Raw genomic sequence first — 25,351 nt, forward strand, 5'->3', positions numbered from 1 at the left:
TTTAAAATTAATTATAAATTAAAATTTATATAACAGAATTTTAATTACGAAAAAGGGCCTAAAATGCCCTTTGAACTATTGAAAATGATACAAAAATGCCCACATTCTTCTATTTGGCCTAAAATGTCATTTTCGTTTAAAAAAAGGGTTATTTTTGGACCTAAAAATGAATGTCAAAGCATTTTAGACCCAATAAATAGATAACGAACATTTTTATACTATTTTCTATAATTCAAGAACATTTTAGACCCTTTTTCGTTTTATAAATTTTGAAACAGTTGGGATTTTAAGATCGAAGTATAATGTAAATTTATTATAATGTCCTTAAATTGGAGTTTGACTTTTATTATTATGTGGTAGTAGCCGGAGACAAATAGCCAGCCGTAGCGTAAACAGAATCTTCAATGTATATATAAATCATTAAACTATATTTTATAATTAAAAAAATTACTCAATTTTTATCACATAAAGTCATTAAGAGGAACAATTTTTAATGACGTTTGGGTTACAAAAGAATTGTTTAGTGACTTATTGGAATATTTTAGCAAAGTTCAATATAATAACGTTAGTTCAATCACGATAGAATTTTATAATGTTAATTCTGTAAAATAAAAGTTGGGTGATAATTAAGGGGGAGAGTGGGGGAGGAGGAACTAAAGGAGAGAACATTAGATTTGGACTCTACACTACTTTAATCTCATTGATTTAAGGTGGATTTTCAACTATTCCATCGTCTCAAGTTATCTTTCATAATTTTTAAAAATAATTATTTTAAATTATTTGTCATTTAAGAAATTTAAGATAAAATTATTTTTTTATTTAATCCTTATTAATAATTATTATTAAAGACTACAAACAGTTTAATCATATATTGTGACGCATAAATAAAATAAATATTCAGTAATGCGAGATTATTTTTGAGACATAAATACGAATAAAATAATTAAATTTCTAATAATATTTTTCTTTACCCTAAAAAGTCTTTCTCGATTTCTCTTTCATTTAGTGACACTTTTGTCTTTAATTTGGTTTACTTGACTTTTGCATTATCTTTAATTTTGTAAAATAAATTAGAAATATATTGTCACTTCGTATTAAAATTGGTTTATTTGACTTTTCAGTTATCTCTAGTGTGTAAAATTGGTAACAATTGCATTAAGATTTCATACTTGATGAAGAGTACTTCTACAATTTTTTCCAATAAATATATAATATTATCAAGCTTATAAAATCGATGGATTGACCATAAGAGGTATGAGTCGCTGGTCTTGCCTACCATACATGTAAGAAAACTAATTTTTCAAAAGATTTCTCAAACTACGGAGAAAATTAAAATACGATACAAAGAATACTTCATTATTTTTTAAATTAAATTTTGCCCCTTCTAGCAAGCAGTTTGTCGGATGAATGTGCTTCTAATCAAGTCAATCGAGCAATCGCTAATCATAAACGAAAAAATAATAATAGTAAAAAAAAAAGGGTCATTTACATACTGACGATTATTTTTGGCTTTTACTTCTTTATCGCCCTCCCCCCCCAACCCACCCACTAATTAAGAGAATGAACTACTCTTGGAGTTTATACAGATTGTAGTGCTGTCCATGACTCAATGGGAATTGAAGAATTATGGTGGGACTGCATCACCAAGAATTCTTCAACATTAGAAAAGTTAATTAGGAAAATGGAAAAGATCATGAATAAAAAAAAAACCATTCAAGATGGTGACTTTTTGATTAATCATTGTTTGGTTTGGAAAACGGCAATATTTCGGGTTAGTTTCATCCGTGATCACCTAATTTTCATTTTATTATACAAATCTACTCAACTTTATCTAGGTATTACATAAGTCATTAAACAATCTTTGTAACTAAACAATCATTCAATTTTGCCTTAAAACAATTTTAAAATAACAAATTAGAATTCCAAATCCTATATTTATTTATTTTTTAGAAAATTTAGGATTTTAAATTATGATTTGAAGTTGAAATTTTTGTAGATTTCATTAACAAGCATTGGTGTGAAATAATCAAAACTTGAAATCACACTCCCAAATCCATCAAAACTCAAACGCCTGCTAAATATATATCACAAAAAGACAGTAGGGTAAACAAGAGCCAATTTATAAGTGAAGGTGCTCTTAATGATCTGAAGAGTACTTCAATAGTGCTTCAAGAAGATAAACTATGAATTGAAAGAGAAGAAGAAGATTGTAGTTTATTTATTTAGAAGTCTTGAACATTATAGCTGCAGGAAGTGATATATATATATATATATATATATATATATATATATATATATATATATACTTCAATATTAACTTCAATCACTAACTAACTCTTTTACTGAATTTAGGCTCCTCTAACTAACTATCTGATTTCTAGAAACTACCTAATTCACTAACTGATTTCCTGAAGACAACTAACTTAGTTGGCTGATTTGATCTACTCAACACTCCCCCTCAAGCTAGAAGGAGTAAAGACATTTAGAAATCCTAGCTTGAATAACAGGTGCTCATGTTGAACTCTACTCAACCCTTTAGTTAGGATATCTGCAGGCTGATTCTGTGTTGCTATAGAGTTGATCTTGATTAGCCCTTGTTGTAGCTTCTCTCTAATGAGATGACAATCTATCTCAATATGTTTAGACCTCTTATGATAGACTGGATTGGCTGCTATTTGGATAGCTAATTTGCTGTCATTATACATGTTGATTGGAAGTGTTATCTTAGCTTCTAAGTCCTGTAACATCCCTACTAACCAAACTAATTCAGCCATAGTAGATACTAGACTTCTGTACTCAGCCTCAAGTGAGCCTTTTGAAATTGTGGTCTGTTTCTTTGCCTTTCAAGACACAATAGAGTTTCCCATCTTAATCACATAACCAGTTACTGATTTTCTGGTTATAGGGCATGTTGCCCAGTCAGCATCACAATAAGCAGACATCTTATTGTTTGAGCTGTTGGAAAGCAATATACCTTGTCCTGGATGTCTCTTTATGTATTTTACAATCCTCAATGTAGCATTCATATGGGATTTTTTTTGACTTTTGTAGGAACTAACTTAATATTTTCACACTATTTGATATGTCAGGTCTTGTCATGTTGAGATATAGAAGTTTTCCAACTAACTTTTGATAAGCTCCTTGATCTACCAACTGATCTTCCTAATTCTGCCCTGTTTATTCATCATACTCTTTAGATGTGAGCTTCACATTTACATCAATAGGAGTTCCAGCTGGTTTAGCACCTGATAAGCCTACTTCAGACATTAGTTGGAGTACATACTTCCTTTGGTACATAACTAATTCCAGTTCTAACCTTGCAAACTCAATTCCAAGAAAATATTTGAGTTCTCCTAAGTCCTTCATCTTGAATACTTGTTGCAGTGATCTTTTTGTTTCTCTATTAGGCTTAAACTACTTCCTGTTATAAGTATATCATCAACATATACCAGAATTATTGTAGATCCTTCAAATGTCTTTCTTGTAAACAAGGAATAGTCATGTTGGCTTTGTCTGAATCCCAGTTTTTGTAGAGCTTCTATCAGCTTATGGTTCCATTGTCTTGAAAACTGTTTCAGGCCATACAATGATGTTATCAGTCTATACACCTTCTTCTCCCCCTGACTGGTAAAATCTTGTGGTAGACACATATAAATTTCATCTTATAAGTCACCATTTAGGAATGCATTATACACACCCATCTGATGTATAAACCATTTCCTTGACACAGCCAAAGCCATTATAGTTCTCACAGTTACCATTTTAACCACTGGATAAAATGTCTCTTTGTAATCTATCCCCTCCTTTTGACTGTACTCTTTGGCAACTAACCTTGCTTTAAACCTTTCCGACTCTCTATTAGATTTGTATTTTATTTTATATAGCCATCTAAATTCAATGACAGCTATTCCTTTAAGTAACTCAACTAGTTCAATATGTTATTATTCTGCAAGGCTTCAATCTCAGTTTGCATAGCTTCCACCTACTTTGGATCTTTCACAACTTTAGCATATGTAGTTGGTTCTGTGAGAGTAGAAGATGCAACAATGAATGCTTTGTATTTTTCAGACAAATAATCATAAGCAACATAATCTAACATAGGAAACTTAACATCCTTATTAATATTTAAAGATACAAAATCCTTCGTCCACACTGGTGGATGAACTCCCCTTGTGGATCTTTTTGTGATCACATTTTCAGTACATTCTTGAGATTCATGCAGCTCAGATGAATGATCTTCTATCACCTGATCCTCAGGTGAGTGTCATTGATCATGTATAGAACCTTGATCAGGACCTCCTGTCCTACTCATATTGTGGTCAGTTACAAGACCCTCTTCCTGACCAATCATTACTTCTTCAGAAGCTTCTTCCACATACCCAGAACCACAGTAATGGTATTCACAACATGACTTAGTAAATCTGTACTCATATTCTCAACAAAAGGACCAATATATTTTTATGAAGACAAAGAAGTGAAAGGGAATATTGACTCTTTAAATATCACATCTCTACTTACAAAGAACTCATGAGCAGCTAAGTCTAGCAAAATATATCCTTTTTGAGTAGCCCAAATATACTGAAACCCTAGACCTTGGTGCTAATTTATTAGATTCTGATAGAACTTTTCCATAACACAACACTCTTAGATGTGTTAGTAATACTGCAGTTCCATGCAACCTTTTATATGGAGATTTACCTCGTAGGATCCTACTAGGCATCCTGTTTATCAGATATGCAGCTGCAAAGACACATTGACCCCAATACTCTATTGGTATATGCCCCTGAAACCTCAAGGCTCTAGTTACTTTCAAGATATGCCTATGTTTTCTTTCTGCCACTCAATTCTGTTGAGGAGTATAAGGGCAAAACCTTTGATGAACTATATTTTTTTCTTTAAACATACTTGTACATACAAAATTAACAAACTTTGTTCCATTATCGGACCTCATTACTTTCACCACTCTTCCAATCTGAGTTTGAACAAACTGCAAGAAACACTTTAAAGACACACATACATCTGAGTTGTTCTTCAACAAAAACAACCAAGTCATTCTTCTAAAATCATCTACAACTGTCAGAAAGTAATTATTGCCATCAAACATAGTGTTCTTATAAAGACTCCAAACATCCAAATGTATTAACTCAAAGCATTCATTATTTTTAATACTACTAAGTAGAAAAAAAGTTTTTGTATGCTTTGCATAGGGACATACACTACATTTACTCAGAGACTTGTTAATAGTTTCATTATTGACAGAAAATAATTGACTTAACATATGAGAAGACATATGTCCTAGCCTTTTATGCCACACACTTATCTCTTCTTCTGACATTTACTTTTGACTGGTATACTTATCCTGCTGCTTATCTTTCACCACACATAAGGCATGTTGTAGTTGATCCTTAGTAAGATGATTGAGAAGTAAGTACAGTCCAGCATCTTCTTTTTCAACCTCCCTCACCTTGCCAGTGTAAAGATCCTGAAACACACAAAAATATGGAAAGAAAGTGACTGAGCACCCCAAATTCCGAGTCACTTTGCTTACTGACAGCAGATTGTACTTGAAATATGGGAGATGAAATACATTTGTAATAACACTTCTTGGAGAAATAAAACAAGATCTTATATGAGTGACATTTGACATTTCACCACTATGTAAATATACTAGTTTAGGATCTTTAGTTCTTATTATAAACTCCTTTGGAAGCATGCCAACTTTAGATACCATATGATTTGTAGCTCTTGTATCTATAATCCAGACCTTATTATTTTCAGAAACTAATAAAGATGTACCTGCTGCATTGGCATGAACTACATCACTTGTAGTGGTTACATTTGGTTTGTTTCAATTCAACATCTGTAGAATCTGGGCTATACTGATCTCTGGTGAAAATGCACCCTTGTAATTGCCTGGTACACTGATCTAATTCATTGTGGTTAGTCCCTGCTTGATCCATAACTTGCTTTCCTTTGGATGACACAATAGTGTTAAATCCATAGTTAAAGCTGCCAGACCCATCAGAGACATTTTCATATCTATCTTTTATTTCTGAAGCTTGTTTACTCACTACATTATAAGTTGCATTACCTCCTCCATTATACACTTTTCTCTTTGACTTAAAATCAAGAGGATAATCAACCAGTTTATAACATTGATCTTTGGTGTGACCCTTACATCTGCAAAAGTCACAAACCATACCAAAGTTATTTTTCTTGAACTTATTACTACTCTTTCCAGAATAGTTCCCACTAGACTTGGAATACATCACCCAAGGATCAACTCCACTTGTATTGACAGAATTCATACCCATACTTGCACTACTGGAGGCAGTTCCTCTCTGGCATTCATCATTAACCACCATACAGGACTCATTAAGAGAATCTGACTTCTTACTTGAGAGTAAAACTCATTCAGTCCTATAAGAAACTGATATAGTTTTTGTCTATTCAAGTGATCAACAAATCCTTTAGACTTTTCACAATTACACCCAGAAAGAGGAACTAAAGCCTCAAACTCATCCCACAAGTTCTTTAGCTTGGTGAAATACACAGACACAGAAGAAGAACCTTGGTGCAAAATGACAATTTCCTTATGAAGCAGAAAGGTTCTTGAGCCATCTACCCTGTCAAATCTCTCCCTCAAGTCTTCTCAAAAAACTATAGGCACATGTAGCAAATGTTATGACCCCAAGAAGACTCTTGGAAACAGAATTCAACAGCTAAGAGAGAACAATGGCATTGACTCTTTCCCACTGATCCCATAAGACTTCACTTACACTTTCTTTTGTACAAGACCCATCAATAAACCCAACTTTGTTCCTCTAGTAAAGTAAGCCTGATTGATCTACTCCACATAGCATAATTTTCAGACCCTAGCAGTTGGAAAGACACTAGACTTACACCATTGATATCAGTAGGATTCAGAAATAAGAGGGGATTAAAATCAATACCTTGACTAGCAAAATTTTTAGGATTCACTGGATTTCCAGAATTTCCATTATTGTTAGATGCTAAGCCATTCACAAGACCATCAGAGTTCACAGAATTACCATTTGCATTCGTCATTTATAATCTGAATCTTCAGAAAAAAACTTCAGATCTTGAACTTGAAATCTCTTTTGCGGAAGCTTTGATTCTTTTTAATGCCGAAACTAGATTAATATCAACCAATTCAACTTCTCTTTTCCTCAGAATAGGATCTCCTGCTTTGATACCATGAAGGTATTCTTAATGATCTGAAGAGTACTTTAATGGTGCTTCAAGAAGATAGACTATGAATTGAAAGAGAAGAAGATTGTAGTTTATTTATTTATAAGTCTTGAACATTACAGCTTCAGGAAGTGATATATATATATACACTTTAATGTTAACTTCAATCACTAATTAACTCTTTAACTGAATTTAGACTCCTCTAACTAACTAACTGATTTCCGGAAACTACCTAATTCACTAACTGATTTCCTGAAGACAACTAACTCAGTTGGCTGATTTGATCTGCTCAACAATAAGACATACATATTTAGGTAGTTGACTGGCTTTTTTGGTTAAAAACAGTGTTTACTCACTTTTTATGAAACTTAAACATATTGAAAACTAAAATTAAAGATAAACGACTATCTGTATAGTTGCCCTAATAATTCATTTATTTATCCGTCGATTTTGGAAAAAGAAAGATGTTGTTAACACTGAGACTAGCTAGTACCAGAACTAGTTCCAAGACTAGTACTTTTGTCAAATTTTCAAGATTCAGCCATCTTCTTGGAAACTTCCTGATGGAAAACCTCGTCATGGCATATTATTCTAGTGCTACTATTATAGTAATACCACCTGCCTTAGATTAATTAATAGATTATAGGCATAGATGTTGAATAAGTGGAATTACTTTATTGAATTTACCAAACAATATTCTCTGAAGAGCATAATTGTAAAATAATGGTGAAGTAGCTGATCCAGATGAATAATAAATTGAGACCTATTCTGTTTGTTGTAATACCTTCAGTCATTTTTGTTTGAAAACATTATGTTGTCTTTTAGTTTATGTATTTGTCACCGTACAGAGACTACTTCAAAGTGGTTGCTTTCCCTTCAATGATGACCTTTATAAATATTTTAATTTTATAAAAATATATACATGTGTATAGTATAATTGATGAATTGAGATACTGCGATTTTGCCTTAAGATTTTTTAAATGCCAAGCAACAACAATAACAACATACCCAGAGAATTCTATAATGGATATTTGTGGAGAATATATAAAATGTATGCAAATCTTATCCTGAGGTAAAGAGACTATTTTCGAAAAATTCATCGCTCATTCAAATGTTAAGCACACTTTGCTATTTTCTTTAAAAAAATCAACAACAAGTGTTCGAATGCCTAGCACGCTTTCCTTTAAAAAAGAAAAAGCAAAAGGATGGAATGATTTTTCTAACCAGTATTTCTTTTGGTGTTCATTGAAGATGAACATGATAGTTAAGGGTCAGTCAAATCCACTAAAATATACTATTTGCATATGTACTCATAACGCTTGATTTTTATAATGAAAAATCAAAAGAGATTAGTACTGCGTTTGACTATTATTTTCTGAATAGTTTCATACTATATATATCCTCCGTTCGCTTTTATTTGTCCATATTTTTTCTATCAGTGATTAATAATAAAAATAAAATATAAAAAAAATATTTTTTACTCTTAATATGTTAAAAGTGAAAATATATTTTTATTAAAATAGATAAGTAAAAGAGAACGAAAGATTGGTATTTACATATGATGAGGTTTCTTTAAGAACAAGTTTAGTAAAATAGACATGTGTCATTACATGCAGTATAATCATTTAACTCTAATTAGTTACTAGTATAGTACTATTTTACGTTATTTTAATATCTAAATATGTTGCTCTTATATATAAGAGGCTTGAGGCACACATGTACGTTAATAGATTGATGTGATTTAGTATAAATATCAAATGTGAATAGATTTTCCTTCTCATTGAAGTATTATAAAGCTAATGTGTTTTGTATCTATATAAGAAGCGGAGCGATTTCGTTTTTTGATTGTAACATGAGTAGTGGTGAAATGGTTCAGATACCTTTATTCTTAATTTGAGATTGAGTTTTTGGAAATAAAAAAATCTTATTGAAAACGTCATTTTTAAAAATAAACCTTACAATGCGTAAATTTTAATTTATTCAATCCCAATATAAATATCAAAAATCGAGCAGGAAATAAATAAAAAAAAGGGGCAAGTCTCGGGACTAATAACTGGTTACAATATCTAAGGAGTAAAGTTTTTCCGTGGATGTGATGTGTGAGGGACAAAGAAGTCAAGGACAAACCTTGCAAATTCTTCTCGCACGAGAAAGCTAAGTGAAAATGATAGACTATGATACGGCTTTAGTGGTTAGAAAGAAGAAATTGGACTTAAGAATAGTCAAAACACAATTTTTTCTCCAACTAAATATTTAGAAGGGGAATTTATATAAATTTCATTAGTTTAGGAGTTAATTATTCAGATACACTTTAGTTTGTAATATTAAGTATCTTATTATATGTTTGTGTGTTCAGATACATTCAGAAATATTCTAGAGACATTGTATCTAAGTGAATCCGCATATATCTGAAATAGATAACAAACCTCCCTTGCCTCTCTTCCATCTCGCTTGCCACTCTCGCAAGCATCTCGTATCTCAGATACATGCAAATCACATCATATACATGCAAATACATGTATCTAGTGTGATTCACATGTATTTGGGATACACACGAATCTCGCTAGCCTCCCTCCCAATCTCGCTCACCTATCTTCTTATTTTAGAGTATCTAATAGCAAAAATACATGTATCTAGTAGAAAAACTCTTAATTACCGGTGTGATACGTAATATTTTGAAAGTATAGGTAATAATAGTAAATATAGTAGTGAAGTATGTGTAATTATGTAGTTTACATGAAATTTATATTTATATTATATATACTTCTTCTATTCTCTTTTTCTTGTCCACTATTCTATAAATAGATTTTTACTTTTACTTATCAGTTTTAGTATATTATGAAAAAAATAATTATTTTTCCTCATGTTTTACGCTTAGCATTAATTACTTATTTGTTAAATCATTTTTCAAGAACTAGACTCCATTTGCCTTATTTTATGTGGCACCATTTTCTTTTTATTCCACCCCAAAAAGAATGTCTACCTTACTGTAATTAGAAATAATTTAACTTTAAAATTCTATTTCTACCTTTAATGAAATGAATCTCAGTCACACAAACATCTAAGGATTGTTTTAGACCAAGTGAAAGGGTGTCACATAAAATTAGACGGAGGTGTAAGGAACGAAAATAATGAGATGTCATGCGGAAGCTAACAAAGCAAACCTCGAAAGATCATAAGTAAGAAGACAAACTAAAAATATACCAAAAAACACAAACATTTAACGTGGTTTGATCAATCTACCTACATCCACAAAAGAAGATGAGCGATTCACTATATAAATATGAGAGCACAAAATATCAAAAAAAATAACCTCACACAATTCACTCAAAATAAGAAGTGATTCACACAAGTGATGGCGTCTTACAAATTCTCCCCTTTAAACAAAACTCTCAAAGTCCCTAGGACTACATTGTGAATGCTATCAAGTTAGAAGAAATGAACCTTTATTTATAGATTCATAAACCTTTTCTTACAAGAAAAAAATGACTAGCCAAATATGAAGACTTTATATTTTCCTTTTAAGAAAAAAAATATCTTATTACGGTAAGAAACTCAAGACAAATACCATACAGGAGGGAGTACTAAACATTAATTAATAGGGATAATGTCGTAAAATAATCATGTCAATTATTATTTTCTTAAAGGATGTGCTAAGTCCATACATAAGAAGTAGAAGTAAACGAAAGTATAAGAAACGGCGAGTATTACAATAGATGAGATGAATTCTTATCCTTATCCATCTATTTTCCCCAATTAATAAGAACCCGAAATCTCATAATTACTTTGTATTTGTTGTGAAATACTGCAGGTTTTAAACAATGGCAATATTTTCATAAAAAAAAGTTTTAGGAAGAAAAAGGAGAAGAATGAAGTAGAGCGTGAAGATAAAAGTTATATGTTACGTATTTATTTTTGCATAATTTTAAAAAATGATAACAAAAATTATACATTAGGACTATCAAACAAGTAGATGAGTTGAAATGAATTTGGAACTTGTCCAAAAGTTACTTGAGTTAAATGGGGTTGGACAAATGAGGTAACAAACGGATTAATAGGTCACAAACCCAATCTTTCCAATTCTTACCACTTAAGTTTTAATTTTTGTTTAATGTTATGACTTGTTTAAGTACCTAATAATTTATATATTTTTTACTATAATTATATGTAACATATCAATAAAAAAAAAATATATTGAAAAATTTTCTTATAAATCGATCTGAGCTACATATCGACTTAATTTCTAGATAAGATGAATTAAACGAATCAAAATAGAGCGAGTTAACAAAATAACTCGTTTAAACTTAAACATACTAAGCTATCATATTTTATAGGCTAATTTTACCACCCTTAATCTACACGAACCCTTAAAAGGAAGATCAGTGATTTTTTAAAATAAAAAAATCCAATGAAGTGGGCTTTGGTCCACCAACACATGAAAACAACAGGCTCGAAACAGGCCCAAAAATAGCAATTAAACTATTTCGGTCCCCGTAGAACTTTACTAGAAGACGAATGCGGTAAATCTTTTCTATTCCCCTTAGCCCTAATTTCTACTTAAAATCGTTTGTACGAAGCGAAATTGCCGAATAGAATTCATAGGTTGGAATTGATATGTAATTCATTGATTTTACTTGTACACAAATCCATTTACAGCGTTTTTGATTAATTTTTTTTCCAGGCAAACAATACTTTGGAGTCGAAAATGAGGCCTTTATTCGTGGGGAATATCGAGTATGATACACGTCAATCAGAACTGGAACGATTGTTCTCCAAGTATGGAAGGATCGAGCGTGTTGACATGAAATCTGGTAGCCCTTTTTCTCTTTTTTCTTCTCCCGTTGATTTAGTTTGTTTTATTATTCTACTGTTGTTCCTTTGAGCGGTTGTAGTCATTTTAAATTCATCAACATAGGAGTAGGGAATTTATTCATAGGATACTTTGTATTTATTTTCAGTTTTTCATACTGCATAGATGATGTAATTAGTGTTGGAGTCTCATTCTTCATAGCACCCTTCCTAGAAGGTGGTTGTGGAGATTGGTGCTCTTTAGGTGTATCACTTTTGTTTGTTAATGGTACTGTTAACATGGTTACCAAAAAAAATAGCTAGAAAATAACACCCTAAAATAGCTTTATTCGCTAATTAATTGCAAGTTAGAATGCATTAGGTCACTATATCTTCAGTTGTTAAGAGTTACATGATTCTTTAATGTCAGGACACTTGTTTTTTTTAAATCCAGGCAGTGTTGAACTTTCTGGAGCTATTAATTTTTTATTTTTTTTTTGGTTTTGTGAACGCCACAGAGTTCAAGCTGTTTAAAAGGAGTAGGCTGGTACTCACCGGTGTAAAAATAGTCTAATTAGGATAAGTTTTCCATGTCTTGCCAGGTTTCATATATCTGACCCCAATCAGTTAGGGATGAGTACTATCGGGGTTATTGATTAATATCTTCATTCAAAAATCATGCTGATCCCCCCTTCCCAATATATGAGTATATTTTTTTTCTGGATACACGGTAGTGATATTTTGGTTAAATGTTATTGCTTTGGTACATAGCTACTTCGTTGTAGCTATGTATCTGCAAACAAGACCTGGCAAGACATGGTGGGGAGCCAAATGTGAAGTTCATTTGGAGGATCTCCATATTTAAGTGTTTCTTTTGAGTTTTGACGCAGGAACATCTCCTAGGGTATCATGGCTCAACACTTGCTAAAACTTCTATGGCAAGGCAACCTATCTGTCTTCCTGTACTCCTCAATGATGGAATCGTTCTGCATTTCTTAGATCAATCTTCTGTCATCACTTACTTCACTGCCCATGTTGCCATTTTTCAAGAATGGTTGTGGTGGGATCTATCTGTTCTTCATGCCATGCCTACCACTATTAATAAGCGGATCAATGAATTCTATCATGCCATGCCTCCATATTCTGAATCATGCTGTGAAATTGGTGAAGCATGATTAGCAATGACTACTCAGACTTGACTTCTTGGATTTAAACCTTTAATAAGACTTCTTCATCATCATGATTTTGTTCATGCAAGGCCTCTCTCTCTCCTTACTTTCATCAGGCCTTCACATACTTGCAGGTGTTGTACTTTTTTATTTTCAAAAGGGGATTAAAGCTTTGATTTAGCTGATCTACACTCTGCCCAAAAGATTACAAACTTTCTTATCTTGTTTTTTGTTGAACTTATAATGGAGTCTTTACAACTTCAGGTTTTGCATTTGTCTACTTTGAGGATGAGCGTGATGCAGCTGATGCCATCCGTAGTCTTGATAACATACCATTTGGCTATGACAAGCGCCGGTTATCAGTGGAATGGGCAAAGGTATTTTCCTTTCACTTTTTACTTCTCAAATTCGGTAAATGTCACCTGTTAGACAATACCTTCTCCAAGAGGCAATAGGATTGAAGTTGTAGTAAAGAGTTTATGTAAGAACTATGGTTTGTATCTTTGTTTTGGCAGGGTGAGCGTGGTCGACCTCGTGATGACTCCAAGGTTGCAGCAAACCAAAGACCAACAAGATCTTTGTTTGTCATTAACTTTGACCCTATTCGCACTAGGGTGCGTGACATAGAAAGGCACTTTGAACCGTATGGAAAGATCCTTAATGTTCGAATACGCCGAAATTTTGCGTTTGTGCAATTTGAAAATCAGGAAGATGCCACAAAAGCCTTGGAGTGTACACACATGAGGTTGTCACTGCATTTTCTTCTGTTTGCTTATATTGCAATTTCGTGTCTACTTTGTGCTATTTTTCTTATTTCGTGACAAGAAGTGAGTTTTTGGCATTTGCAGTGAAATCCTTGATAGAGTTGTTTCTGTTGAGTATGCTTTGAGGGATGATGGCGAGAAGGGTGACAGGTATGATAGCCCTAGAAGAGATTATGGCAGGCATGGTGATGGTCCTTACCGAAGGTCACCAAGCCCAATGTATCGCAGGGGTCGACCTAGTCCTGATTATGGTCGTCCTCGTAGCCCTGCCTATGACAAATATAATGGTTCATCATATGATCGGTACAGGACTACTGAGTATGGGAGTTATCGCAGGTAGATTCGTGGTGTCTGACAGAATATTTCATTTTCTACTATTTGAATCTAGCTAGACTCTTTACAAAGTTCTGTAATTTGCTATTAGTGGGGAGCTTTTGTTCACTTTTTACTTATCAAAAATAAATTGGAGAGCTTTTGTTCACTTTCTTTTTCCTTCACAACTTCAGCAGGTCTCCTGTTCGGAGGTAAAGAACTTGCAGCAGTAATCTATCGGATGAAGGTCACTGCTCCTTACTGGCCATCGTAGCATAAATATTTGCTGTGTATTTATGTAATGGATTGTTTATAGCATTTTGTATTTCTTAAACTTTAGAGAGTTTGGTAGTTCAATTTGTGTGTTGGAAAACATTTTCATGGTGTAATCACGGCCTCTGCTTATTCTGACCAGTTGGCACGTATTCACGTTTGAATGAAAAGGAACACATGTAAGAGAATACTTGTTAGCTTATTACGTTCAGCACAAATTGGGTCGATATAGCATATGCTCCAAGTGATGTCTGCTGCTTATACCATGTTCTGCCTTTTCTTTCTCTCGTTTTGATTGTTGCCTCTACTTTTAATTGGTTGTGCAGCATCGAAGTAACGTTCTAGTACAATTTGTACTGAACGAGTGGAAACAGAGAAAACATACCAATGCCCTCATTTTCTGGAACTACACTGATCCGATGGAAGTGAAAATTTCAGGTTCAGGTTTGTGCAAACATGTTTCAGAGAGTAGAACCGATATTATAATCTGGGTTATTTGGTTTCAGCACCCACCGTCACTTCTGAAACCAACTACGAGACACTTTTTCGTTTTCAGAAGATTGTCCATAACACTTCCAAAGTCTGTCTAGACGCAAGATTGTTTTGTTTTCTGGTAGGGACAGGTGCCAATCTTGATAGATGCTGCCCATTTAACGTTCTTGTACGATGAAATCAAGTTATCACCTAGATGGTTATTAAGGGGTTAGAAACAGAATACTATACTACTTAACATGGAATTCATTACACACGTACAATTTCGATGCATTTGTTGCATCATACATGAATAATACGCTAGCAATGACCAATGCGGATGCATAGTACTTGAAATGAGTTATGTGCACTCACAAGTCACAACTACTAGATGATTACTCTTAATAACATAACAGACAATATCACACCATGTTAAGCGTATCTTTGGACTCACTTAGTCCATTAGGTGGAGGAGTGCTTTTTCAAGCCATGTTTCAGCATCTTGCATCATCTCTGGGCTAAGTCTGACCATGAGGATGCAAAACTCATTTTCGTCCAATGCTCCATCACCATCCAAGTCTCCTTCTCTCACCATAGCCTCTGCATCTTCTCTGCTCATTCCCTCCATCCCCCAAAGCCCAGAGTTTTTCTGCAAACTAGAAGGTGTGATCAACTGGATCGTCGGGTCAGCCAGTAGCCGGAATCCTCCACATAGCTCCTTAACAAAGGTATCCACGTCCAGCTTCTCCGCCATCACTGGTAACAAGTCTTGATATTCACCAACTTTGCTTTCCATTCTCTTTTAATTAACTTGTGCTTGGCTATATATCTACTGTAAAAATGAAAACTCAAGCTCAGGGTACTTAGAAAGTTGAATTAAAATCCCTTTTAATGGTACAAGTTTTCTAATAACTCTCAAGCTAGATTGGTCATTTGATCTAGGGAAGTAAGAATTTGAAAGGCCTCAAAAAGGATGGGGTAAGGCTATAGGCTATGGTCCACATTTTAACATCACAGTAAAATTTCGATAAAGTAATATTCGATAAAGTAATAATCTCGCTAAATGAATATTTTTCTTTGGTCCCGACTTGGGCCAGTTATATTAAAGTAATATTCTCGGTAAATGCATTAGATAATAATTAAAAATAAAGTATTAAAGGCCTAGAAAAAATATAAAATAATAATTACTAGAATATATCAAGAATTTATATATATTTAATCAGTCAATAATACTAGACCAATAACTATTTCTTTTTAAAATATGATTCTATAGTTGATTGTTTTTTCTTCCCACCAAAACCAAAATTAATCTCATGTTTAACTTTTTTCAAGAGTGAACACAATTTTTGGAATATTTTGTTCATGTTGTACCAAATAGTTTGACAATGTAGTCATTGCTTGAAATGCCTCCTTCGACGATACATGTGGGACAATGCTACTATCATCTTGTTCAAGATCATTCTCATCATCATTATTCATTACAGATTGAATAATCTCTTCCTCTATAGGTGATTCCATAACTGTATCATTCTCGTTAGGGTAGTTTAAAAGATGTTCAACATCCATAACAATTTTGTAGGCTAAATTAGAGATGACATCGTTTAATTCTCGATACCTTTATCTAATTCACCAACTTCTTAGATATCTTCATCTAATTCACCAACTTGTGGTTCGGGAACATTGTTTTCTTCCGAACGAATCTTGCAATGTCGAAAATAATTTGCAATTGTTATTTCTTTGACATCAAAATTCCAAGCCAAGTTAGCAAAATTAACAACATTCAAAATATTAATTTTTTCAGTATTTGGTGCTTCAACCTCAAGGCCTTGTAGGATGCTGAAATAAAGACGACGACAATAATGAGCTTTGAATGCTCTAATAATACTAGCATCACATGGTTGAATCTTAGATGTTGTGTTAGGAGGTAAGAAAAACAACTCTACATTTCTTAGGCCTCAACTATCTTTGGATGAGCTGAGAAATTGTCTACTATTGACAAAATCTTCCTGCCATTCATTCTCTTATCAAACCAGCCAACATATTCTTGGAAAAGCAAGCCAGTCATCCAAGCTTTCTTGTTGGATCTATACATGCAATTAAGATTGTTCATGTTCACATTTTTAAAGCATCTAGGATTTGCAAACTTACCAATAATCCACAATGGTACTTTGTCAGATCCATCACCATTGCAATAGAGAACAAGAGTAATTCTCTCTGTCTTTTTTGCGACCTTCAAGCTGCTTGGTAGCAAGTGAATGATCAGCTTCCAATCGGTAAAATAGTTCAGTTTCATCCATATTATAAATATCCTTCAATTCAAACTGATCTAGTTTTGACCGTATGCTAGGCAATTCATTTTCAATGTTCTCCATGATAACTGAATCACTTTCACCAAAACGTATGTAAGACTTGATTCCGTATCTTGACTTGAAACGTTCTAACCAACTAAAAGAGAAACTGAATTCAGGATTAGTTTCACCATATATTTTCAGGAAAAGATCTTTTGCTTTTCCTGGGATAATTTCCCCTGACATGTTCACTTTTTCTTGCATTTGAAGAAATCACTCGTACAAAACTTTCTCTAAATCAGGATATTTTACCGGTTTATGTCTCTTGGCATCGCTATTTTTCATCTTATTTGATAAATACTCTGCCTACCTTTTGAGATGTGCGATATTGTTGATTGACTAATAGTCAAATCAAATTTTTGTTTCACCCATGCTTGCAAATCTTTTTGGCTAATAGTTGGATTCTCTTTGTTATGCTCACATATTGCGTTTCTTATTTTATTGGTTAAAGATGATTTTTTGTATGTCTTTCAAATGATGAGAAGACATTATACTTGGATTATGATTTTTAAACATACAGCTTTTTCCTTTTATAGTTAACGTAAAATCTCTTCATATTCTATATATATGAATACAATTAGAAACATTAAACTTCACTAAACTCGTTTAGCTTTCCTAGATTTAAATAATAAATATGCAAAGACTGCATTTTTTATTTTCTTAGATTTAAACTTTTGAAATTCTTAATTCAAATATTATTTTTTCTTTCTTATGGCACATACTGCAAAATACTCTCTAAAATAATAAATATTTATTTATCGATACATAAATATTTTATGTATTTATCGATAAATTAATAATCTTGATAAATACATATTTTTTTCCCGTCCCAAACATATATATTTATAGAGGTTTTACTGTATATGTTCATTTTTATTGAGAATTAAGGGGCCATAGCAATACCTTCCTCTTTTATTTTTGGACCATTAATAGATAAATGCGACGCAGTTTAAAATTAATTTGTAAATCAGTTTACCTAGTATTTTTGTTAACAAAATAGTTTTCTTAATAGATAGTAAGATTAATTATTGCAATACTCGTATACTTTTAGGCTTTAGCAATGTATATTCGATATTTTTTCTATAGAAAAATTGTTTAAAGAAATTAAGATTTTGAGGAAGATTCGTAGGAGGTGGTGTGGATGGAGATGTTCTAAGTGATATCTAACTTGTCAAAAGGATTTTTCCTTAGTTTGTCTTTTTACTTGTCCTCCTTTGAAGCTTCCTAGCTATCTTCTCATTTTAATATTTATTGGAATTTAAGTTATATAAATATTGACTTAAAGAATTTTTACTCTATTAATATAATTTGATCAAGGAGCCCACGAGAAGAACAAACGCGTCTAAGTGCATTAAAGAATCTCATGAATTACGCTTACTATTTATTCTTTCATTATACATCAATTGTGTATTAAGTAAAGTTATTTGTAATTGTCTTTAAGTGATTTAATTATATAGATATTTCTCGATTTTTTCTTCCTAGAAAAGGCAAAGAGGAATTTTCCCAAGCCCAATTTGAGGGAGTCAAGTTTTGCTCACTTGTCAATTACAAGTACTATTGAACTTTCCTTGTTAATTATCATACAAAGGGTCATTGTTAATGACTTCCATATCTCTATTCCTTAGTCTAATTGGGGTCCCTTTTAGAGTGACTTCATTGATTACCTCATAGAGTTTATAATAAACCATATGGAGCATCTCAAATTGACCCAAAATTCTAGTGCATAATTAATCAATATATAAATGTCAAAGTTCAGAACTTTAATGATAAACTAACATTATCTAAATTCAACCATTGAAAGGAACCTTGATGATGTTGTACTTGACTATCATAATTTTGCCTTCCTTGTACTTGTTAACATCATGAAAACTTTTCTTGTATTTCCAGCCCAAATTCTTGCCACATTCAGCACATAAAATATCAGACACCACATGTGTACCCGTAATCATTTCCATGTAATATGGAGGCTCTTCCACAACATTGCTAGCATGAGAAAATAGGAATGCTCGTCCTCCTCCCTTTTCATGTATGCCCTATATATCATATAAAATCAAATTATTTCTCTAGAATCGATTTTTCATGTGTTTTTTTTACTTCTCTATAAAAAAACATTCTACCTATTTAACTACAATGACATTCATTATAGCAATATACTTTTTTGTGAGATTACACCTCTATTACAATCATACTCAAACTCAAATACTATGTAATAATATTTCGCAAGAAATATATTACGTATAAAAATAAATATTAAAATAGTTATGATAATTATTAGTTATGCACATAGTAAAATTTTAAGTACGAATATTTAAAATAAAAAAATTGTATTTCAATGGCGCCCATCAAATTATGGTGAAAAACTCATTAAACTATTTTTTTTAGGTATTTTTGTTTATAATAACCAAATGAGATTTAAATAACATCTCACTATTATTACAATCATGAAATTTTCTGAAAAACACTATCATTATAACGAGATCTGGTAGTATATATTTGAAGAGATCATCAGTAATCCAATAAATATTCCAAGAAAAAGTAGAAAAGAATTAATGTACTTAACTAAAAAATCCTTGTCAATGATATCATTATGATCTGCTACAATATTCCGGCAATTGAAGCAGCAATACCTTCGCAATCCAAGTGATATATCCATTTGATAAATTTCTATGATTTAATTTTAGGGAAAAATAATGAACTTTGTATGTATATACTATTCTAAGAAATATTAATTGTTTGGTTATTAATATATATAATTGCATTAAAGTCTTGGAAGAATGAACGTCGAAAGGATTTGAATACCAAAGAGGATAAGCTCGAATCTTGATTCTAACTAATCTTATCGAGTTATTCTTTATCTACTGCAAAATAAAATCTTACCTGGAAATTTTAATTTTGCTATTTTTTTGAGACAATCTAAAGCTCTGGGTTATGGATGCACAAGTATCCATATATTCAATTTAATAAGTAGCTTGTATGAAGAAAAAAAAAGGTGCATGATTAACATAAGTATTACAAGCCAACGATTCGAAAACATTTTCCTAAGCATGGCCAAAGAAGAAGAGTTTTAGAAAGGCTAAAAACCAGCAAAACTAAACGACTATATACACTCTTTATACAAAGTACATATAATCTTCACCCACACAAATAAAGGGGTATGAAGGAAGTTAGGTCTGAAAAAAAGATTACCAAAATCCATTACGGATTCAAATATGTGATCACAAATTAAGAAAAGGAGAAGAAAAAAAAAAGAAGATAAAAAGAATGAAGTTGTCAGCAATTCTCTTTTCAATTAATTAACTGCCAACTTTTTCTTTGTGGTCCATCTCTTCCTGCAAGCTTCTAATGCCTCCACCTTCATTCTTGAGAGTTCTTGAAAGCATTGTTGATATTGTGATTCAATTGTGTCAAGCTCCAACTTTAACTCACTCTCTTCATCTTTCTCTACTAACGATAAAAATGAACAATTGCTTGACAAACTCATGCATTTAGAAGCTCTATCTGTATCCGTCAAGGTCACTTCCAGATTCTTTCCAAATTCATTTGTTAATATGCATTCTACATAATCGCCACCATTTCCCTGCGACTTGCATTCATCATGAAACATGCCCATGAAATCCAGCTCTGATAAGTTTCCACTAGAACCTTTAGAGATTACATCTGCGCATGTAAAGTAATCGCCAAATCCAAATGAATTCTTTAGAGAAGAATTCTTTCCCATAGCTTCAGAAGCAACTGAACCTTGAGAACCTTCATCTATCACATTTGCCAAATGTGAAGGGGAAGCAAAAGTAACATGACAAGAAGTGCCATTTGAATTAGCATACAATTTATCTTCATCAGCTTGATGGGTAGTGCTGCTAATTTGGTTATTCATATTGTGAACTGGAATATCATCTTGTCGAGCATTAGATGTGGTAGGTATGGGCGACAATAGGTAATTCTCTATGGCCTCTTCTCTCTGACTTCTCCCTCCACTAGAATGATAATCAGAAGGCTTCCAACTAGGCACAATTTTCATTATTAGATAGTCAATGAAGTCAGCAATAAAATCTACATCATGATCATCTAGTTCCAATTGTTCAACCATCTCAGCCGCAACTAAGAGTGCAGTGTCCGTATAGAGATAGAAATTGAAGTGTATATTCCTTACTCTGCCTGCAAAATTTAAAGGCTTTAAATACCCGTTTGATTCCAAAATGCCAAGGAAATAAAAATAATATAATAAAGAATTGGAATGCATCTACATACCCGAAGGGATTTTAATCCGCAAGGTCAATGAAACTGAGTTCTCATCATTCTTCTTACCCGTCAGTTTAAATTCATTATTCTGATGAAACCTCTGGAATTCCAATGTCGGAGCACAAGGACTTCCACAAAGGGAGTCTGTATATACTGATTGGTTATACTCGGAATCTACATCCATCGAATGAGGTGCAGATTTCAATGAACTTAATGATCTTGGACTTTGGTAAGGTGACGGCAACAGACTATGGATTGGCTCGTTTAAATTCTCGAATTGAAGAAATGGATCTTTGAGAAGGTCCTTGGCAGGCAACCTCTGAGCAGCAGGAACCAGGCATTTCTCGATGAATGCTTTGATTTGGGGATCAGTAACTTTGCCGAGGGAAGCAGGTTTAACACCCTGAGAATAAAAGTTCCTTATATTCACAAAAACATGTAATGACTAGACAACGTAGAAAAGTAACTTTATCAAACTTACTGAGCTAACTTTCTTAAATATTTGAGCAGGATTTTTGCATTCACTGTAAGGATATTCAAAGGTTACTAATTCCAACATACACATTCCAAAGGAATATATGTCTACTAGTTCATTGTATTCTTCTTCGTAAAGCTCCGGGGCCATAAATTCCGGGGTCCCTTCAGAGAAATAGATAAAGTTAGTGTTTTGGAAGAGGGGACATTATTTCAAAGCATATTGATACAAGAAGTACCCATACCAATAACACTCTTAACAGTAGGCTGCTCCATAATGGTAGCCAATCCAAGGTCCCCAATCTTAATTTCTCCATGATTTCCATTGACAAATATGTTGTCACATTTCAAGTCCCTGTGAATGATAGGAGGGTTCTGACTGTGAAGATAGTCCAACCCTTGAAGTATCTGCCTTGCCCAAGTCTTTATTGCCTTCATATCAACACTTCTATACTTCTTACGGTATCTGAAAATTACAACTCACACAGTTATTGTAGGACAACACAATTTGTAAGTAAAGAAAATGAGATAATATGAGAAACTCACTGCCTCAGGTTCCCAGATGTGAAGAGTTCAGTGATCATGTTAACTGTTCTCTTCTTGTCATCAATCCATGAATCACAGAACTTCATTATATTGTCATGCTTCAATTGTCGAAGAAGATGAATCTCCGCATACAACTTTCCCAAATTGTCAGGCGACTGCAAAACATCCTCGACTTTCACTCGGCTCCATGCAACTTCAATACCATCAAGTAAGTCAAACGCCTTGAAGCTGAAACACAATTTTAATATAAAAGGCAAAATGGTTATGCTCTGAATACACAATTACTACTATAGAAAGGAACAATAAAAATCAGCAGTAAAGCTTAGGAACATACACAGTCTTGAATGCTCCCTTCCCCAAAACTTCACTGTACTGTAGAGGAAACACAAGCAGGAGATATAATGATTGCCAGTTTAATAATATTCTGAAGTTTTCAGTGCTAAACAGCATAACGTTCCAATTTTGTCTTAATATTCAGACTTCTTAAATCTTCTGTTTGGAAGCAAAAAGGCTACTTCAGTTGCTAAAGAACTAGAATTCAGCCTCAAGCAAACACAAGAATCCCATACCCCTTCCTTCTTTTCCTTTTCACAGCTATCTCAATACTACAGAAAGTTTCACTTGTGCCTTGATAACTCTTCTATTATAAAGGAAATTATATATTGTATTTTAAACTTGAAAACTCACAGTATCATCCCATTTGGTAATTCAACAAAGAGAAAAAGATACTTTGGGTTAGCATAAACTCAGCGCTCTAATGCAGTTGAATTGGACTTACTATTCAAATCCCCATATCAGCAGGAATCAACATAAACCAGTTTCTTCAGATCCTTTTCTTCTGTCTCCACCCTTTTTATAAGTTTCCTCTCTCTCTTACTCTCTTCTTTTCACATGCACCCCACCTCCCAAAACCAAATTTAGGAAGCAGGATGACTAAAAGAGTTTGCAATTTGGAAAGTCCAATACATGGCTGTTTGAGTAGCATGGTCTCTAGCAGGCAGTTTATTATCTGGCTGCCAAGATTTTTCTATTTGATTAAACATCTTCAAATTAATTTGAGCTGAAGCTGGCCTCTCTTGGCCTTTATTCTCCACCCACAGAAAAAAAAAATGTCACATCTCTTGGAGTGTTACCATGCTAGGAAAACAGGGATTACACAAACTAAGCAAACCATCTTCAAAGTTCAAAAGAAGTTTTCTATGCTAATCAAGAAGCAACATTTAGATAATGTTTGTGTATATTTCACCAAGATGAAATCTGTGGTTGAAGAAGCAACAATAAATTAAGCTCTTGCTCACTGAAAGTAGAAGCTTCCTGACAAAGCTTCAAACAAAGAGGTTGGGCTGATCCCTTTTATGTGCAGATGAATATGTTGTTGAAAGGTATCATCATACAACTCAATTTGTCCGGGTAAACTACTCGGGGTGATTAGTTGGACCTTTGATTAATTAACATCTTCTTCTTTTTTTTTTGATCGACCTCCTCCTTTCTTTAATTCACAGTCACGGGAGGGAGAGGAATTAGAATAGAAAGAAAGAGACTGATTTTGAACTAGAGTAAGACATTCCTTTTCGTGATCTTACAACAGCAAATTAATCAATTTTCTTTGAATCAAAGTACATGAGATTGCTTATGTTTACGGCTTAACAATTATGGGAAATTAAAGGACTAAAAACTCAAACCAACTAAAGAAGAAATGAATATGCATTCATTCGCCTCTGAGCTAAGAGCACCTCAAAGCATCTATGTGAGTACAATGTGCTATGCTCCTAAGAAAACAAAAAAGGGGAGCGACTTTTGCAACTTGCCATAAATCATCAAACAGAACAAGAACTGGGCTTTGATCCCAAACAAGGTTATGATAGACTATATAATTCCTTAATTTGGACCATAAAATTGTAATAGAGTAATACTCAATAAAAACGAGGCAATACAAAAGATCTCAATAAAATACCAAAATTTAGAGAGAGTAGAGTGAATTACCCGAACATATCGACCCTTAGGGTCTTTCTCTACGTAATCAACTTGGTGAACCGGTCGCTCATTAGCACATGAACCCCAAAATCCGCCTTTGTTACTCAAAGAATGCCGCAAAGGGCTTCCAACTCCAAATCCATTTCCCGAATGATAAGAAGATCCTGATCCAGCCCCGAAACTCATTCCGGTAACAAGCAAACAATAACAAAGGAAGAATAAGGAAAAGGAAAAACAAGAAGAACAAAGACCACCCAACGCAGCCAGGAAAACAGAGTATTGATCAAATGCTGCCTAGACAAAGATGATAACTTTGCATGTCGATAAATGCCTCGGAAGAAGAGAATGCCGATCGCGTGTGGAACAATCTTCGACGTGATCGGCATTCAAATTCGAGGCTAAACAGTTAATTAGGGCATAGAGATCGAACAAAATCCTTTACAATGACAATGAAATTCTTGTCATCCCAATTCCCTAGCTTCACATTACACCATCAACTTCTTCAATTCTTCTTAATTATATAAATATATATTCCTCATGCAATTAATTAACCCTTCCAAATAAAAGTTATTTAATAATAGGATAAAGAAGGGCTAAAAGATGATAGGGGGAAAAGAAAATTAAAAAAAAGTATAAACTATAGATAAGAAGTGATGATAGACATAGAGGAAAAATCGATAAACTTTTTTAGCAGTAGGAAAGAGAAAGAGAAAAAGTATGAATTTTAGGGTATGTGGAATATTTGATATAAGATGGGAGAAAATAATGCTGGAACGAACAC

General features: G+C 33.1%; 3 protein-coding genes, 1 long non-coding RNA gene and 1 pseudogene across 8 annotated transcripts; 1 reads left to right on the forward strand and 4 right to left on the reverse strand.

Annotated features, from left to right (window-relative positions):
• Positions 1–5,152: 5,152 nt before the first annotated feature.
• LOC129884718 (uncharacterized) lies at positions 5,153–7,321 on the reverse strand. Its single transcript, XR_008765976.1, has 2 exons — positions 6,954–7,321; positions 5,153–5,482 (listed from the first exon to the last, which is right to left on the reverse strand). It is a non-coding gene; the product is annotated as an uncharacterized LOC129884718 (long non-coding RNA).
• Positions 7,322–11,727: 4,406 nt separating this feature from the next.
• Positions 11,728–14,745, forward strand: LOC129886429 (serine/arginine-rich splicing factor RS31-like). Of its 4 annotated transcripts, none has more exons than XM_055961107.1 (7): positions 11,728–11,814; positions 11,894–12,023; positions 13,259–13,303; positions 13,434–13,546; positions 13,685–13,914; positions 14,018–14,269; positions 14,440–14,745. In XM_055961107.1, the coding sequence occupies exons 2-7, from the start codon at positions 11,918–11,920 to the stop codon at positions 14,459–14,461; spliced, it is 768 nt and encodes a 255-aa protein (XP_055817082.1). In that variant the 5' UTR covers positions 11,728–11,814; positions 11,894–11,917; the 3' UTR covers positions 14,462–14,745. The 4 variants fall into 4 exon arrangements, with proteins under 4 accessions (XP_055817082.1, XP_055817083.1, XP_055817084.1 ...); XM_055961108.1 differs by having other exon boundaries at positions 14,443–14,745; XM_055961109.1 differs by lacking the exon at positions 13,259–13,303.
• Positions 14,746–14,847: 102 nt separating this feature from the next.
• Positions 14,848–15,907, reverse strand: LOC129884719 (calcium-binding protein KIC). The gene has a single exon (XM_055959004.1). It carries the CDS (start codon positions 15,783–15,785, stop codon positions 15,444–15,446), a length of 342 nt encoding a protein of 113 aa, XP_055814979.1. The 5' UTR covers positions 15,786–15,907; the 3' UTR covers positions 14,848–15,443.
• Positions 15,908–16,626: 719 nt separating this feature from the next.
• On the reverse strand, positions 16,627–19,292 carry LOC129884021 (CENP-B homolog protein 2-like; annotated as a pseudogene).
• A 1,020-nt stretch (positions 19,293–20,312) lies between these two features.
• LOC129886431 (probable serine/threonine-protein kinase WNK10) lies at positions 20,313–25,154 on the reverse strand. Of its 2 annotated transcripts, XM_055961111.1 has the most exons (7): positions 24,580–25,154; positions 22,931–22,968; positions 22,597–22,824; positions 22,296–22,516; positions 22,058–22,215; positions 21,586–21,979; positions 20,313–21,492 (listed from the first exon to the last, which is right to left on the reverse strand). In XM_055961111.1, the coding sequence occupies exons 1-7, from the start codon at positions 24,754–24,756 to the stop codon at positions 20,627–20,629; spliced, it is 2,082 nt and encodes a 693-aa protein (XP_055817086.1). In that variant the 5' UTR covers positions 24,757–25,154; the 3' UTR covers positions 20,313–20,626. The 2 variants fall into 2 exon arrangements, with proteins under 2 accessions (XP_055817086.1, XP_055817088.1); XM_055961113.1 differs by lacking the exon at positions 22,931–22,968 and having other exon boundaries at positions 24,580–24,666.
• Positions 25,155–25,351: the final 197 nt, after the last annotated feature.

This window comes from Solanum dulcamara, chromosome 4 (assembly GCF_947179165.1).
Source record: "Solanum dulcamara chromosome 4, daSolDulc1.2, whole genome shotgun sequence".
NCBI lineage: Eukaryota > Viridiplantae > Streptophyta > Magnoliopsida > Solanales > Solanaceae > Solanum > Solanum dulcamara.